At 37.8% G+C, this 17,864-nt stretch overlaps 2 protein-coding genes across 3 annotated transcripts; one reads left to right on the top strand and one right to left on the bottom strand.

Moving 5' to 3' along the window:
• Positions 1–522: 522 nt before the first annotated feature.
• On the bottom strand, positions 523–8,790 carry dek (DEK proto-oncogene). 2 transcript variants are annotated; one of them, XM_037784774.1, is made up of 12 exons: positions 8,660–8,790; positions 6,558–6,719; positions 6,019–6,111; positions 5,755–5,864; positions 5,320–5,414; positions 4,997–5,126; positions 3,922–4,269; positions 3,303–3,479; positions 2,915–3,005; positions 2,327–2,469; positions 2,096–2,164; positions 523–1,163 (listed from the first exon to the last, which is right to left on the bottom strand). In XM_037784774.1, exons 2-12 carry the CDS (start codon positions 6,679–6,681, stop codon positions 1,152–1,154), a joined length of 1,392 nt encoding a protein of 463 aa, XP_037640702.1. In that variant the 5' UTR covers positions 6,682–6,719; positions 8,660–8,790; the 3' UTR covers positions 523–1,151. The 2 variants fall into 2 exon arrangements, with proteins under 2 accessions (XP_037640702.1, XP_037640703.1); XM_037784775.1 differs by having other exon boundaries at positions 2,327–2,466.
• Positions 8,791–10,385: 1,595 nt separating this feature from the next.
• Positions 10,386–17,194, top strand: LOC119497475. The gene is made up of 8 exons (XM_037785617.1): positions 10,386–10,548; positions 11,769–11,824; positions 11,929–11,972; positions 13,490–13,719; positions 13,826–14,091; positions 15,214–15,327; positions 15,457–15,598; positions 16,041–17,194. The coding sequence occupies exons 2-8, from the start codon at positions 11,786–11,788 to the stop codon at positions 16,178–16,180; spliced, it is 975 nt and encodes a 324-aa protein (XP_037641545.1). The 5' UTR covers positions 10,386–10,548; positions 11,769–11,785; the 3' UTR covers positions 16,181–17,194.
• The last annotated feature ends 670 nt before the right edge of the window (positions 17,195–17,864 follow it).

Below are 17,864 nucleotides of genomic sequence, written 5' to 3'. Positions count from 1 at the left end.
GAACATAGTTTAAATCTCACATTTGACTGATATTAATAGTTTAAATCTCACATTTGACTGATATTAATATTTTATAAATAGTATTTAATCTACATAGGTGTCAATTGGAAACCTGACATAAAAATCACAAAGGCAATTAAAGTGAACGGATTCAGTGTTTCAGACAAAAACACAAAGCAGAACTGTTATTTTGAAATGAAATTATAGACGCCATAGAAGTTATTTTCTCTTATTTCCAAAGAAAATTCCCCAGATTTCCCAACCAGAAGAGTCTTGTTTCACAACAGTGATTTGTGAACACATTTGGGATCACAAATTAAGGCAACCGCAGTTTCACAAAAGACTGTTGCTCAAAAATAGATAAATTTGATTCGTCGAGGCTCTCGCATGCAGGTCACAAGTAAAGTGTGTCAAAACAAGTGAAAGGAAAATGTTCTTGCACAACGCAGCTTGCATGTTGCAAATCTGGTGACCCCTGCACAGCGAATGTTTTGCAGACAAATTTCAAACCACATAAAGACAATTTTGTTCAAAAAAGTTACAATTTTAATCATCATTAGGTAAATTACTCAGCACAACTCAATGGAAGATTTTAAATTGTAAATTAAAGTTGGACAGAGCAAAACAACCAAAAGGAAACAAACAAAACTCCAGAAAAAAAAGTTTCCAGAGTTAACAAAACAATGAGTTAACGTGTGTTAATCAAATATAGCTTCACCTAATTAGAAATATATTTACAAAACTTAATCCAGAAATAGAAATGTGAAGTCCTGTGAGTCAAAAGCAAAGATCTGATTTGGCTTTAATAAAGAAAATTCTCTGACTTTCTTTTGCTGCCTAAAACATGACGACTAACATTCGACTTACAACATTTTAGATTTGATCACTGAAAGTGTAAAAAATAAATGTTTTCTTTCTTTCTTTCATGAAACATAACTTTGCCTGAAAACATTATACTTGTCAATGATGACGACCACTGTTGAGTTAATTTGAAGATCTATACACAAGTCACACATGAATAGAAACAAAACACAATCATGTATAAAACTGTTTTGTATGAAAACAAACTGATATGAAACTAATCAAAAGGAGCTTTTCAGTCATTCCAACTGAAGTTTCACCGATGTTTAACTTCATTCTTCTTCAGCTGTTCATGTGATGAGCTATGAGAAACACATTTAAAGAAGCATGAAGTGATATCAAATCTTAATACTTTTACAAGTCAACCTCAGGATGAGCAATATGGATACAATCTGCACTACGAAAACAAAACTTTAATACCTTTTATATTTGCACGGTTATATATATTGTGTATATTGGTTATACATCATTTATATATTTCTTATTTATATTTTTCTATATGTATTGTTGTTATATTGTAGTATAAAAACTGTATTTATACTATAAATTCAAGAAATATTCTTATCCATTCTGACATTTATATTAAACACACTTAATAGATCTCACTTCTCAGTATTTTGCATTTACATATTTGCACTGTGGTCTTTGTTATATGTGTCAATATTTCTTATATCCTTATTTTCTTATTTATTAATTTTAGAACTTACTTATATTTATTTACGTAGATTGTGTTTATATTGTAGCATTATGTACATAATTTACACGTTACATAGTCCTTTATGTTACATAGTCTCCCCCCCACCCGGGGAACAATAGAGTATTTCTGATATTTATTTATAGTATCCTTGCCGGAGAGAGGGAAGTTCAACCCAAAGCTTGCCACTTGGTGCTTCATTGAGCTGTGAGTGTGACTACAAACAGAGTTCACTCCGTCACAGAGTGGGAGGGTGCAGGGGCCGGACTGGAATTGGGTGTTTGTCTGTTTCTTCCCCTTTATAGACCTCTGCTGGAGAGCAACAGGAACTGCATAATTGTCAACATGTCTGCACCTGAAATTACGATACAGTACTTCCAGACACTTTTTCTGACTGCTTTCATACACTGTTCAGAAGGGACCTGGTGCACAATTTCCATGCAGGGGAGGCAACAACTAAATATTTTCTTAACCTATGAATTTGTTTTTTTAATTATGAATCTAATCCCTCTGGGCGCTGTGAAGGGTGTGTGTACTCACAGATTTGACGGTCTGTTTGATGTAGTCCTTTTTGCTGGTCAGGTCGTGGTCTGGGTAGGTGTCAAACACCTAAAACACACACAAGACAAAATAAATGATTAATTTATTCTTATAAATTTTATAAGAATATGCAATATAATAACATTTAACATCTAGACTGTTTAATGCACGAGTCAGTGTGAATATCTCCCGTCTCAGTCCTGCATGTTTAAAGAACAGGAAGCTCTTTACCCTCTGGCAGATCTGTTTCATGGTCATCTCCTCCAGGTCGGCCTCCTTCAGCAGACTCTGCACCGTCTCTTTCAGATGCTCGTTAGTCGGCGATTTCTTGATCATCTTGATGAGCGGCTCGTCGTCGTCTGAACTGTCCTCTGCTGCAGGAAAAAAAAACAAAAGGCAGAGAAAATTGAGGGCATGCTCCTCAGACTCCAGGGTCTGGAAGTCGTCCATCTCAAAAAATGTCACATCTATCTATCACAGGTTTAACACAGACATTTAGATTTAAAACGAGCGAGCAGCGGAGCAGAAGCAATAATATCAGTGAATCTTCTGTGGAAGTTGCAGTTTGTGCAGAAATGTGTCTTGTTTCCTTGTTTTTGTATTGCAACCACTGCTGCAGACAGATTTTGACTCAGAGACCGGACTTGTTTGTGCATTAATGCATAAATAATAGACAATCTGTATTAAAAGGAACTAAAATTATGCTGTAAGTATTTTCCATTTTATGTCAGACAAATCAGTTTTTCCCTACTGTGACTGTGACTTATCTTAAAATAATACTTATAATTACATGTGAAGCCCTGATTAGCATGACCTCACCTGTGTTTGTGTTTTTTTTGATGTTGCTGCTACTGTCGGCCTTCTTGGTTTTGGCAGCAGGTTTGACTGGAGTTGATTTCTTCTTTTTGGGCTGTAAAACAAAAGACAAACATCAGCTCAACGACATCACAAGACTTCTGAGAGACGAACTTCAAAAAGATTAAAGAAGAAAAAAGAAAGCGTAGAAAGCTTAGAAAGCGTCGTAGCAGCACAAAAAACAGGAGGAAATACAGGGTGTAAATAAGAATAAAGCTTACGGGTGTACAGCACTGGACCAATAATATCCGAATCAGGATATGTTTTCAATTCAATTCTATGACATTGTGAGCATTTTAGACCATTTAAACATGTTTTGTTTTTTGAAATTGCATTTGACTTTGAGGTTTACCTTCTTGTCACCTTCACTGTCGACGTCAGATTCGGACTCAGATTTGGACTCATCTGAAACTTCTTTCTTCGCTCTCTTTTTAGGAGGACCCGCTTTCTTCGCTGGCGTCCTCTGTCTTTTCACTGGTGCCGATTTCTTGGAAGCTGTCTTCCCTCTGCCTGACTTTGATTTGGGAGACTGGAACAAAATGTGTGTGGATTAATGTAAAAACTGAACTGACTGAAAATGCGAAGGCAACCAGCTCATTAAATTGTATCCGTTTTTCTATGAGGGGGGTCCCCATTTTTGTTTCGGGTGGCGTGATGCAGTCCTACGATGCAATGATGCTGCTAGACATGGAAGTAAACAAAGCTGGATTTAAAATACTTGTGGGGAGGGAAACAAGTGTGTGTGTGTGTGTGTGTGTGTGTGTGTGTGTGTGTGACACTACTGTACATTTAATAACACAAGGAAACTTTACCACTCACTCACTATGCACACATTACATTACGCTCCTCGTATACCAACATAATATGTAAACGTGAATACCTGACAGTAGGGACGCACACCATTTTTTCCCTGACAATGATTTATCAGAAAAACTAGTTCCCAGTCTCGTGCTCAGCCTAGACAACCTCACCTCATCATCTTCATCTTCCTCCTCTTCTTTTTCTTCTTCTTCTTCTTCTTCTTCGTTTGCAGACTCCTCTGACTGGTCAGAGTGGTCCTCCTCTTTCTCTGACGGTTTGTCCTCTGTATCTGATCCCTCAGCCTCAGCTGAAGCCCCCGCCTTCTCATCTTCCTCATCTTCATCCTCGTCGCTGCTGGAGTCCATGACGATGGCTTTGGACTTGCTTCCTGTTTTGGATTTCTTGGGACTGGACGACGAGCTCCTGGGTTTGGGTTTGCTCTTCTTCTTGGAGCTGGCCGTTGAGTCGTCGCCTGACAGCTTCTTCTTTGATTTCCTCTTTTTCTTCACGGACAGACGCTGCCAAAGGACAAACAGCGTAAATGAAGATGCTACTTCCAGAAGCAGAGGAAACCTCAAGGTCTAACATTTCTCTCTTAAAACTTTCCCAATGGACAAATAATGAAGCACAAATTTGTGATTGATTTACACACAAGTCTATTTGTTCACTAATTTAAGAGAATTAGTTCAACCATTTTTTAAAGAATAGAAAAAAACAGTGATTCTTGAGCTCAACATCTGGGTTCATATTTATCAAACTTCTAAGATAACACTTTAAAATACTCAAAAGAGCACACCTATCAAGCAGCTCCTCCTTACAAGACTTTCAAAGTCGTCAGATCACACTACAAAACTTGCTGTCTTGTAATTGGGGCTCTTGAAGTCGTTGTGGTATACACACTTTATGACTGACCGGTGTCACACACTACAAGATCTTTCACCAGGAGGAATCTTCAATGAGGTCTCAAGACTACATTTTGTCACAAAAACAGGCGCTAAAATACGGTTAATGACGTGATACCATTGGTGAGACACATGCAAATGATTTGCCTCATATCTGGGGCTTTTGTCGGGGAACTCCAAAAACTGTCAGGGAGCGGAAAATCAGGGCTAAAGTCGTGTAGTGTGAACTAGGCATAAGGGGGCAGACAGACAAAAGAATAAACTAAAAACTGCTCTGTGTTGAAACTGTGATTCACTGACAATAAAAGGATGATGGATTAGAGCCACCGAGCTCACTGCTCACCTTCCCACTGTTTTTCGGTGCGATGAGGAAAGTCAAGATCCTGTCGACCAGATCTGAGTGGGTTCCTTTCTTCTCCAAATCCAAAACACCACAGACAACCTTTAGTTTGGTGTTGGTAAAATTTGAATTCCTGCAATCGAAAACAAAGAAAAGACGCTGCTTATTATTATCAGTTTGAGACAGCACTTCACCATCATCATCTTTTCACCTCTGAAATCAGATGCCATTTACTATATCTATCTTTAGGAACAAGAAAACTAAAATCACTTCTCTGATTCCACATGATGCCTGAGGAGGAAAAGTGTCTCTGCCCAGAAACTTACTTGAGAAGTTTTTCTCGTTTTTTGGTGTACTGTTCGCTGTCCGCGTCAAAAGGAAAGCCGTTAAACAGACGCAAGTTCTTCTTTAATGTGGCCATCTGATGAAAAACAAAATTGATGTAAAAAGTTATTCTTCTCTGTTTCACTGCAAATGTGTATTTTTGTCTACAGCAGAGGTAGTAACTCAACCCTGATTTCACCAAAATTAAAAAAAGACTAGAGTAATAACCTGCCAATCTGAAATACAGCACACATTTTTCCCACTGTGCATTCATATAAAGTTTTGAAGGGTAAAGTGTCTCTTGCCTGATGATCTCAGTAATAAATTATATAATAAATGAGAAAAATATTAGACTCAACCACTAAACTTCACTCCCATTGACTGAACCCGTCTCTGTCTCCATGTTGGTTCATCTTAAATCATCCAGATGTTTGTACCTTTCCTGGTCTGTCGAACAAAATGGCGTGCAGAGGTTTAAGGTCAGCTTGCTTCATCTTGGTGATCTGGTGACCGGTGCGTGGAATGTCTCCTAATTTATCGCCGCTACCTGAAAATATGGGATATAAACAAGCCGACAGTTTTCATTCATATCTGCATATTCCAGGAAAGCTCAGCTTTCAATTACAAACATTCATATCCAGCTATCTAATGCTTAAAACGACACAAAAATCAAAGTTGTGTCATCATAGTTGGATATTTACCATCTCCAATCTTGAGCTTTTCCATTTGCTTTGGTGCCTGAAAATCGAGCCTCTCGACCGTCTTCTTTGCCCGCTTGCCCTCAATGATTTCACCTGCAGCAGCAACAACAAAATGAGAATAACAACATGAGGTGCGATAATGCGATAACATTGTTCAATATTGCGATGACAATATGACTTACAATAAATAAACAAATGAAGTGTGCATAGCGTTTTCACAGCAATATAACATAGATAAAAGAGAGGGAATTATGACCTGTTTAACTTCTTAACAAAAACCAGTGTGCAAACGGTAATAAAAGAGAGGATGTTGAAGTACATGAGATTTATTGTTTTACTTTTGTTTTTTGCCATGGTATCAAATTGGTATCGAGAATCGTGGAATTTCAACGGTATTGGTATTGACTACTAAATTTCTGGTATCGTGACATCCCTAGATATTACAGGTCTCACCACTAGAGACAGATTTCATCAGTGTCAGGTGTTTAGTTTCTGACTAGAAGACTGAGCAGAGGGAGAAACCATCTCCTTTACTTTACCAGATATTTTGGAGCTGCTTTTGTTCAGACTCGACTGGTCTTCCTGTGACGTCTCCTGCTGGTCCTCCACTTCTTCCTCTGACACCGCAGAGCTGTCCATCGCTTCCTCCGCCACGTCACTCATGTCTACACTGCCTCAGACTGTCCAAGTATCAATTTATCCTAACAGGAGAAAAAATATACATGTTTATATCACCGTAACCCCTCCATGCTTGTCTGGTAATTATTGCATTTTACATACACCGTCATGAATACAAAGTCAAATGCTACTGCCTTAAGTGTTCATGCAGTCTTGTATCTAGATATTAATTAAGAACAACAACACTGATCTTGCATGCACAGAAATAAATCATAATATATGTGAATGAAATGTTATACTATTTAGATTTATGGATTGGTTTTCTTTCATTGAAAAAATATCCCCACACACTTGAATGTGAGGTGCGTCCCAGTACCTGTCACAATGCTGCAGAATCTACTGTTTATTAACTTAACCTGTGGGATTGGTTAAATATGCATCTTGGCTTACAGCATCATGTAAATATCCATTCAAAAATCAACCAGTTTAATAAAAAAAACTGCCAACTTGCGCAAAGACGTGATTAGTTTTGTTTGACAAAATCGTCATAACCCAAATGCCCACTTACTGGCATTTTCCAGGTCTTTCAACAGCATGTAAATATTCTTTAGTTTTTTTTAAATAATATGTTTTTGCCAGATATTGTAGAACTGATCTACTGATGCATGTAGAATATTTGTAAGATACTCCGAAGGGACCATCTCAAATATGACTTTACGCCAGCCTTGAACAGAGGGTTTCTTATCACTAATCCACTGTAGTAATATATTGTTTTCTAGCAGCAAATGTAAGAATGTTATATAACCTTTTGTTGGCTGCAGTAGTTATATTTGAACTTGGGATTCCTAAAAATCAAAGACATTGGATTAATTTCTAAATCCTTATCAAATATCTGAAGACAATGGAGTAGAAGCGCTGCTGGGTCTCTGTGGTAATCACATACAGGTGCTCTTTGGATCCTTCAGGTGTATTGGGCTCATTCAGTCTTGTGAAGGGCTCATTGCATGGGTGGAAAAAAGTAAAAAATGCAAATCTGCCTCAAAAATAATCCAAGGCACATTGTAGTGTTTGAACAAAATTAAAATGCCTTTATTTTACATGGCAATAATTGTTTAAAATGACAAAAAAACAACATTTTAAACAATTATTGCCATGTACAATAAAGGCATTTTAATTTTGTTCTAACACTAATGTGCCTTGTGATTATTTGAGTCCTTATCATATATCTTTTTACCATTTTCCCATAATATTTCAGACCAGAACTTCTGTAATTTATGACACAACCAAATATTCTTTAGTTAATGTAGTTTAAGTTTATTAGACGTATGCCGAACAGTAATTTGGCTTCTAATCATTCATTATGTGTAAAAATTAAGCATTGTTTACTCATGTTTTACCAGATAGGAGCTTTTATTCATAAAAACGACAGAATTCCCAACGGAGTCTGGCACTATAGACAGACGTTTGACGAGTCCGACCCGTGGATTCACACATAATAAGCGGAATCTTCTCTTGAATTCAATCACATCTTATATCTGGAAGTTAAAAGACTTGTCGTGGACCTTTCTGAGTTTCTTAGGAATCATTCGGCTAACCATTTCATATTACACTGATGCTGTTTTGTGTCTTAATCCCCGTCACAATAAACACAGGTGCGGATTTGGCGCGCTGTAACTTTACAGTAAAGCCTTTGCAAACTTATGAGCTATTGCGGGTTAAATTAGCTCTCTAAAAGGCTCTGGGGGGAAATAATCAGTACTAACATATTCTCCTCTTTACCACCTTGGTGTTTGTTGCTTTTAGTTAACTATTATTAACTATTACTATAATAAAAACACCTTAAACGTTTGCTAGTCCTTGCAGCTATCTGCTAACACTGACACTAGCTACCATCACGTTAATGTTACACAGCTGAGAGAGAAATAACCATTAAATAACAATTTAGCGATGCAACAACTCTGTATGCATGTGTCCAAATGTTCAAACTCTCACGGTGTAGCTGAGGAAGCCGTGAGAAGTTTACCTTGTTGTTGTGAAGCTGCAGAAAGCTGCAGGATGCTTCGTCTCATGCGTCAGTTTCTAGATTTTAATTTCATGATGGCGGTTTCTCTGAGGGGGGCGGGGCTTACTGCGGCGGCCGCTCCTCTGATTGGACTAAAGGGTTGATGACGTTTTTTCTTCCTCGTGTTGTTATTGGTAGATCCAACATGGTGACGTAGTACTACTGCCCCCTTCTGTATTATTTAAAATTTAAAGTTTTATGTTATATTTATTTGTATATATAATAATATAATATAATATAATATAATATAATATAATATAATATAATATAATATAATTTATTATACATTATTATATATATATATATATATACATGTATATTTGTTTATCATAGAATTACTCTTACTATTTCTATATTTATCAATACTAGCTTGCTGTCAATCTGATATGGTGCTCTGTTTCTCTCCACATGGCACCCCAAATATATAGGGTTCTTGGGAATATGTTATGATTATGTATGTATGTACACATGTGTTTGTATGGATATGTACAGTATGTATGTGTATGTACTGTATGTATGTTTGTGTGTATATATATATATATTTGTGTGTATATGCAGGTATGTATGTATGTATATATATAACTTATTTATTTATTTATTTGTTCCCATTATTTAGACATATTGCGCAGCTAAATGCTATCCTGATTTGATTGTTTTTTTTCTTCTTCTTCTTTCCCTCTCTGCTACTGTAGGTGTGTACCCCACGAATAGGCGGGTTGGGAGGGTGGTACGGATGGGATGGGTGGGTGGATGGGCACAATGTTTATTGTATATGTACACTTAAAAAAATTTAAAAAATGGAAACACTCTTTTAAGTACATGCTGCTCATTACATCATGCTACAAACATGTACATTCCTTGATCATGTAAAGTGTCAATGTCTCCAAATAAAAAATAATTAAAATAAATAAATATATATATATATATATATATATATATATAATATAATATAATATAATATCATATCATATATCATATCATATAAAATAATATCATATCATATCATCTATAATTCTGCACTATACTGTATAATGACTATGCAATATCATTATTACTACTAAGGTGTAATTCATACTGTGCAATATTTTCAGGTGGAATTTCATTTCATGCTCACTGTGCAATATCATTTTCCACTTGTGCAATTTTGTTAATAGTCTGTTTATTGTCAATACTGTATATACTGCTCCTATTTTTTATACTTCCTTCTATTTAAATGGTTCATATTTTGTTACACTTTATTTAGCTCTTCTTTTTACTGTGTTAGCTGATGCATCTTGTTTTCTGCACTATCCCCTTTGCTGCTGTACACTGCAAATGTCCCCACTGCGGGACTACTAAAGGAATATCTGATCTTATCTTATTAAACTAGCCAACAGTATATAAATGAGTTAAAATGCAAAATACACTTTAATGCACCAGTAATCCAGAAACATCAGATATGATAGTAAAACACTGACAGGGAACATTTTTACTGACACAGTTATACTTTTACTTTAAGTACATTTTTGCTGATAATAGGCTTACTTTAATACTTTCTTAAGTAAAATGCACTTGTAGTGTAACATTTTACACACAGTGTGGTATTAGTTTTACTTAAATAAATAAAGGATGTGAATATTTCTTCCACCATCTGTCCTCTGGTAGGCACTACAAACACTTACTGTGTGTGACTTTGAGAGCAACGAAATATTGTGTACAGCAGCCAATAAAGCTGATTTTGATAGAAAGGGAGGAGGTTCAAACAAAACAGGAAGCAACTACTTCAGCTGAAGAAGGAAGCAAACTGAAAGTCAGACTCCATTTTACACGAGACACAGAGCAGAAAGAGGAGGAAAAGATACTGAGGCAGGGTGAGTGTTATTCTCATTATGGATTAAACTGTTCATGTTTTTATAATTCATTTATTTTACTAAGTTATGCTGTCTGTCAGTGTACACTAAAGACGCGCAGTGGAGTACAGTAAAATACGCAGTAGGGTGCAGTAAAGACACGCATGTTGTTTGTGTTTTAACAAGGTTTCGCTTTTGAGTTATTGATCCGAGAATCTGTCAATAGCTTTCCCAACTTTACCTGAACTATCCAAGTTTAGCAGACGCTTCCGCTATCACTGTTCAGAGGCTTTGTTGAGCCAACAGCCAATCAGAAGCCTCCTGTGAGCTACGTCACGCACAACAAGTCTGACTGGTCACAATGACGTTTAAAATATCTGTTAATGTTATTTAGGATAGAGCAGGGGTCAGCAACCTTTACTATCAAAAGAGACATTTTTAGGCAAAAACAAAAAAAAAAAATCTGTCTGGAGCTGCAAAACATTTGAGCATTGTGATGAAGGTAACACAGTTTATAGTCTAAGTATATAGAATATAAGTCTAATACAGTGAGGGCCAAAGAGACAATGTACTACAGAGTATTAGGGCCACATTGAGGGAAAAACATCTGAGATTTCCAGAATAAAGTCATAATATTATGAGAAAAAATTCATAATATTATGAGAATAAAGTCATAACTTTACCAGAAAAAAATAAAATAGCACGTAAAATTACTACTTTATAAAATTATGACTTTATTCTCATAATATTACGACTTTCTTTTCTCGTAAACTTCTGACATTATTCTCATAATATTACGACTTTTTTTCTCGCAAACCTACAACTTGTAACATTATGACTTTATTCTCGAAATCTCCGATTTTATTTTTTTCCCTCAGTGTGGCCCTAATACTCTGTCGTACTGTCGTACCATAGACCTACAACAATGATAAATAAAAATGAAAATGTCAACAAAAAACAGTTATTCATTTCCATTTTTGAAAAACCACAGGGAGCCACTGGAGAGGGGCTAAAGAGCCACATGTGGCTCCGGAGCCGCAGGTTGCAGACCCCTGGGATAGACAGAACTGAATTACAGATATCTCTAACTGTTGTTTAGACTTAGTCATGAAGTAATTACGCCCAGTCAAAATGCAATAGAGCTGTTGGGGAAAATATTCAAGAATTTTGGCTGCTAGTGTTTCTTACCTTCATTCAAGTTTCATTATTGTTCTTTCTCTTTCTCTTCTTCTCTCCATCAGACGACTCCAATATCAAAATGGATGTGAAAACCAACCTGGACGAGGATGCCAAGAAGGTGAGAGAGGAGCAGTTGTACAGCCGTGAAGTATATTTATTGAGGTTTCACCACTGAATAGAACTTCTATTAAAATAACTAACTTTGTGCTTTCTTAATTTCAGACTCCATTACCCTTCCAACCTGAACACATTGACGCTAAATACAGGTAGTCCTAATAAAATGACAAAACACTATTACAATGTCTTTCATGGTTCACAGTGGTGGCTGACGACTCAAAAAATTGGAAAGGACAGGAGGAAAACCAACCCACCTGGAGACGGTGGTCTCGGCTCCTCTCCACTCAAACTCTGGAGCAGTTTGTTTGCAGTCAGAACACAAAACCACTCTACAACTGGCGACGCATTGCCTGATGGGATGCTCTTTCACGTTGGTATAGCTAGATCACCGGCAGCCCATAGAGCTAGCCAAAGATAAAAAGATAATCTAATCAAGGCCTGTACTACAAAGCAGGATTTGCGGTTAGTGAGGTAACTTCAGGGTTAACCCTGGTTTTTCCATCGTACGAAGGTGGTTATATTCTTACCGGGGTAGATCGCCATGGTAACCTAAGCTGAACGGCTAACCTGCTCTGGAGCAGGTTATTTTCCAGATAAGAGCTCAACTCTTATAAAAGCACCGCCTACTGACCAATCAGAGATCGGTGCGCAGATCGTATGGTAATATTACACAAATACGAAGAACTTTAAGTCACAATTCAGCCTAAAAACAACACAGTTTAAACTGAAAAATGCAGGAAGGACAGCTGGATATATGCTGTGGGTGTTTACCGCTTTAAATTATGTTTTTATATTTATTCTTTTACTTTCTCTTGAGTCCGTTTCACATCACCGGAGACGGGGCGCAGCTGAAAGAAGGCTGAAATAGTCACACACACGCCGCAACTTTGAAAATGGGCATAATTAAGTGTAATTCATTCATCCGTTACATGTCGTAAAGCTTTTTATATCTAGACGACGATATCTGACTTTTGAGTATTCCGTCAAATTAAGAAAAGTCTGTTAATTTATGCATCCACACATTGGGAGTTTTTTCTTTTGCCAGCTGTCCTTCCTGCATTTGGCAGCTTCAACTGAGTTACTTTAGCCTGGATTAAGTGTTTAACTTCTTTGTATTTGTCTAATATAGTTTACTCTTCCTTTGTAAAAATGTGCCGCTCTGCCTGTCTTGTCTGCAAGTCAGTAGACTTGTCCATGTCTGTGATTGGTCATAACCTGCAGACACCACCACCCCATTCATGTGAACGCGCTCACAGCCAGACTGAGAAACCCTGGGTTGACTTACCGAGTTGATAACCACCGTTGTAGGGCCGCTTAGCGTGATCTCGTTTGTTAGGGTTAGTTAAGAACTCTCAAGAATAATTGTCTTGCGAGTGTGTGGTGGTATCCACCAGAGCCCATCTCCGACGGGAAAGTCTTTAGGCGGCACGTCTTCAAATACGATGCATCAGGACGTTGTTTTCTAGTTACAGTCTAGACGCTCGCAATTGTATCAAATTAGTCTCTGAATCAGAACATCGCAAACAAACAGATCTGAAAACAACCTAAAAGAGAGTGCATTGGTCCACTGGGTGTTATACACCACAATCACTTTCTCTGCATATGAACACCTGTCAGTGAAAACAGATGATGTGACTAACAGGCCGATATATGCTTGTTACATTAGTACATCCTACAGGTTCAAGTGTCCTGGTCCAGGTGTGTTCCAGTGTGAGTCAACTGGAATGGTGTTTGTTATGGCTCAGGAGGCAGAGCTGAAGTACAAGACTGTCATATGGGATGACAACATCCTCCAACCAGCTGGCAAGGCGCCTGCAGGGTGCTTGTACAAAATCGAGTGTTCTGAGGATGCTGCCGTCTGTCAGCTCCACCTCCCACACTGTGAAACAAAGGAAGGTAAAGACATGGCTGTATACAATGTTAAGAAATAATTAGTAAAATTGCAAAGAATTGACCTGTTTTAGCAGTAATACAAAGGCTTAACATCTCTTTGCTTTCACAGCGTTGCTCCTTGATAGCGGGTTGTCTGTCGTCCACATGACTGATGATGGTATGAGCATCTTGGAGCCGCTGGAGATTACAGACACTCATGTGGTCGTGAAGGTCCCTCACCTCTCTGCCTTTGGCCTGGTCTGGGATGTCGTTCGAAGGTTTCTGAAAGACACGCTGACAGTAAAGGGGAAAATTCTGCTGTTCCTCCGACCCATGAGCCAAGCAAAACATGTACTCTATGTATTTATGCTGCAGGCCAACATCCCTCTGCATGAGGTAAAGCTCTCTGCTCTCCATCAGCCTAAAACTCTTGTTTTAAGCCACAGCTGTTTCCAAAAAGACGATTCACACTGTGCTCCTCTTATAAAACTTTCTCGTGCTGCGGTGAAAATCTAAATCTATCTGAACTGTAAATCTTCAGATTGATCGTCCCTTTTTTTTCTTTCTGGATTCTCTCTTGTGTGTATTCCTGCCTGTCAGTATCATTCGTGACACTTCCACCAGATGGCATAAATAGTAAACACAACACACAAAAAACTGAAAAAGACTTCCTGGGATGGATCACTCTGCCGAGAAATCTTACAGGCAGAGAAAATTAAATAAAATTAACGTCAAATACTTATGTGTTTGTATCACATTGCCTTTTCAAAAAATACAATAATTTAGTTTTTGTAAACTAGCTTAATTCCAAGAATTATTTCACTTGGTTGGAAGATAAGAATCGCTCTCATGGATGCAAATAGAAAGTCACATATTAAATTTGACTTGTTTCAGACTGCATTACCAATAGAAATGTGAGAAATGATTCAACAAACAATCCAGTTATAATGCAGTCTGTTAAAATATGGAGGAAAACTTTCCCTTCTCACCACTTACTCAAATTATGTTCAAGACTACCTTGGTTTTTACAATGATGGGCTCAAAAAGGCAAACATATAATTAGCGACCTGTATGATGATGATGAAACCTCCAACAGTTGAGGGATTCCTACATGTTTCCAGCAACACACTTACACAGATATTTACAATTCATCTGGTCACAGTTCAGTGGATCTGTAGAGGGCAAAAAAAAAGATAGTTGCAAAATCTATCTTCCAATTCTATCTTCCAACGGAAAATAATAAGCCTGGTTCTGCTCTGGTTAAAGAAAAATGGGAGACAGCGCTTAGAATTAAAATGATGAAGATGTGCATTGCGGTTGTTTTTGGGGGATTTTATCCAGAATCAATTATTCTATGCTTTTATTAATTTAATTACAGTATATTCTCGTTGTGTTTTTAATTGACTGTAATTCGCATCTCTCTGTAAAGCATGTTTCAAAATTTGTGTTTTTTAAATGTGCATTAAATTACCTTGACTATCTGAGCATAAACTAATAGAAAATGTCCTGTTACTTAAGGTTGCCGTCCAACAAGGACGTTCTCAGTACATCAAGATGTCCTCCGACTGTGAACTCGACTTTGGTGAACGTTACAGTGTCCACTGTCCTGAGAACACCCATATACAGCCTGAGGTGAGTCAAGTCATTTCTACACTTCTAATGTTTATAAACAGAATGACCATGAATACAAGTTTGGTTGCATGTACTGTAGATTCACAATCAGGAAAGTAAACATTTTTACCTCTTGCTTCTTGGGTTCAGGTGGACCAATTTCACATAAAAAATGGACCAAATTTCCATCCAACATTTGAAATTTTCCTGGCTACAACAACAGAGAAAGTGACTGTGACGGTCGCGACTCAAGAGAGCAAAGAAATCTGGAAACGCCACGTGTCAATGAAAGGTAAAGACTTCACCCTCCTGCAGCAGCACTTCACCTGATGTCAGAGTTCAGACACCAGTGATACACTAGAATAGCTCTTATGTACATTCAGGGACCTCCACATCACATATCATTCTTTATTAAGGCTACAAGTAATTTCCAGCATGTCATTGCTCCATTAAATGAACGGTGGAGGCCGTAGCTCAGTGCGTAGAGTGGTTGTCCCTTAACCGCAACGTTGGCGGTTCGATCCTTGGCTCCTACTGTCTCGATGTCGAAGTGTCCTTGAGCGAGACACTGAACGCCAAGTTGCTCCCCAAGGATAGGTTAAATGCAGAGGTCAAATTTCATGTATGCATTTATACGTATATGATGAATATAATACAATTTAAAAATCCATTTCCAAGAGATCTCTGTTTAAAAGTGATTGTTACAAAAGTATTTTTCCCTGGTTATCTTCTAGAACCAAGAGGGGAAATTCCAGCAGAGGACAGCATACCAGCAGTGGGCAGCGTCCCAGCAGAGGGCAGCGTCCCAGCAGTGGGTAGCGTCCCAGCAGAGGGCAGCGTCCCAGCAAAGGACAGCGCCCCAGCTGACAAGTAGCTTTTCTGAGTTAGGACACCGTTTGTTGGGAGTGAGTCTGAAACTAATGATGAAATGCAGTCAGCCATAACAAAATCCAAAGAAGAAAAAGCACGAGACGTGGTAGACAAGGTGCAAAGAAAGGGAACTGAAGCCTGCTCAGTTCTGATTGCTGCTCTCTGTGTGGTGGACTCATGTCTCTCCAGAGCGCTGAACTTCAGCTGAAGTAAAACCTAGAAACTGTGGAGTGTGACGATGATTATGAATCTCCAGTGATCTGCGAGTTCACACTTCATAAGAACCAGCTCAAAGTTCAGTTCACACAAATTAACTAGTTCACACTCATTTATTCTGTTTTTTGCCTTTAAATTGTTTGGATGCTATGGCCTTTAATTAGTCTTTTAGACGTATTTTCAGCATCCAGTCCTGCAACACCAGGCTCAGGGACAGCTTCATACCATAGGCCGTAAGACTTTTGAACTCTTAAGCTCCTGAGCTCATCACTATAACCAGTAGTTCTCAAACTTTTTCTATCATTCCCCCTTTGGAGGAAAAAAAAGTGCCAAGTTTAACTTGTGTATTGAAATAACATCAAGATCATGAACATTCCTTCCACTATTCTTTCTGTACTTTTGGATGTGTAAATAAAAAAATACAACTTTCACCTAAACTTTATTAAACCACTATTTTAATGGCATGACTTTGATGTAAATTTGTCTTCTTAATTTGTTTGGTCTCATATTGTCACATCTCCCACCGCATTTACTGTGAACCCAAAGGCAAGATAGGCTTTGTCACAGGAATCTTTATTTTTACATTCAAAGCTTTTATCGAGGTTTTCAAATGAAGCTTCAAATGTCTATCAACATATTTTATGATGTTATCACCCTAAAAAAAACATTTTATAATATTTGGGGAAAATATGACTTTGAGTTCTTCTGGTCATATAAGTGTAATTTTTGGTGTTGTTAGATTGCTGCTAGAACGCCCCGTTAGTACAGGTGCAAGTGGGAGAGTAAACAGTTTTTGACCGCAGTGAAAATGTTGTTTTTGAAAGGCTAAATGCCAACATATATGGAATGAAGCAGAATATTTTGTTAAATCATGTTGTGAATTTTGGAAATGATTACATCTCATCTCAGTCCAAAAGTCCAAATTTACTGAAAAAATAAATAGATTTTGACTTTTGGACTGAGACACTTACAGAGACGGACTGAACGCTGCGTCACTCGCTCTGTGTTTGAGAGGGAGGGGGAAAGAGAAGGTGGAAGGTAATGTTTCTGTAAGTTGCAGTCCAGATGAGAGATACATTTGAGCGGCTTCACCAAATAAAACAAAAGAAGTGCATTTTCCTGGAGACAAGTGTGTGACTACTGAGAACCCCAAATGACTGCTTGCTAAGCTCACTGGTGAGAGATGGTGAAACAAAGTAGAAAACAAGAGTTTGGGTAAATAATAGAGAAAGATAGGATGAGTAGAATAAAGTAATAGTAGCCTAGAGCAGTGGTTCTCAACCTTTTTTCATGTCAAGGACCCCTAAATGGAAACACTTTAGGTCATGGACCCTCATTTGATAAGATTTCCCTTCAGGGACCTCCATCTGAAAATATTTTGGTTGTTAGATGATTAAGACCAGAATTCAATAGTTGTCAACTACAGTGGAGGAAGTGAGTATAGTCACTCTTGTGACTCTTAGTCTGGGCTC

This window comes from Sebastes umbrosus, chromosome 11 (assembly GCF_015220745.1).
Source record: "Sebastes umbrosus isolate fSebUmb1 chromosome 11, fSebUmb1.pri, whole genome shotgun sequence".
Lineage (NCBI taxonomy): Eukaryota > Metazoa > Chordata > Actinopteri > Perciformes > Sebastidae > Sebastes > Sebastes umbrosus.
The sequence above is the reverse complement of the archived record's forward strand: the minus strand, read 5'-3'. Positions and strand labels throughout refer to the sequence as shown.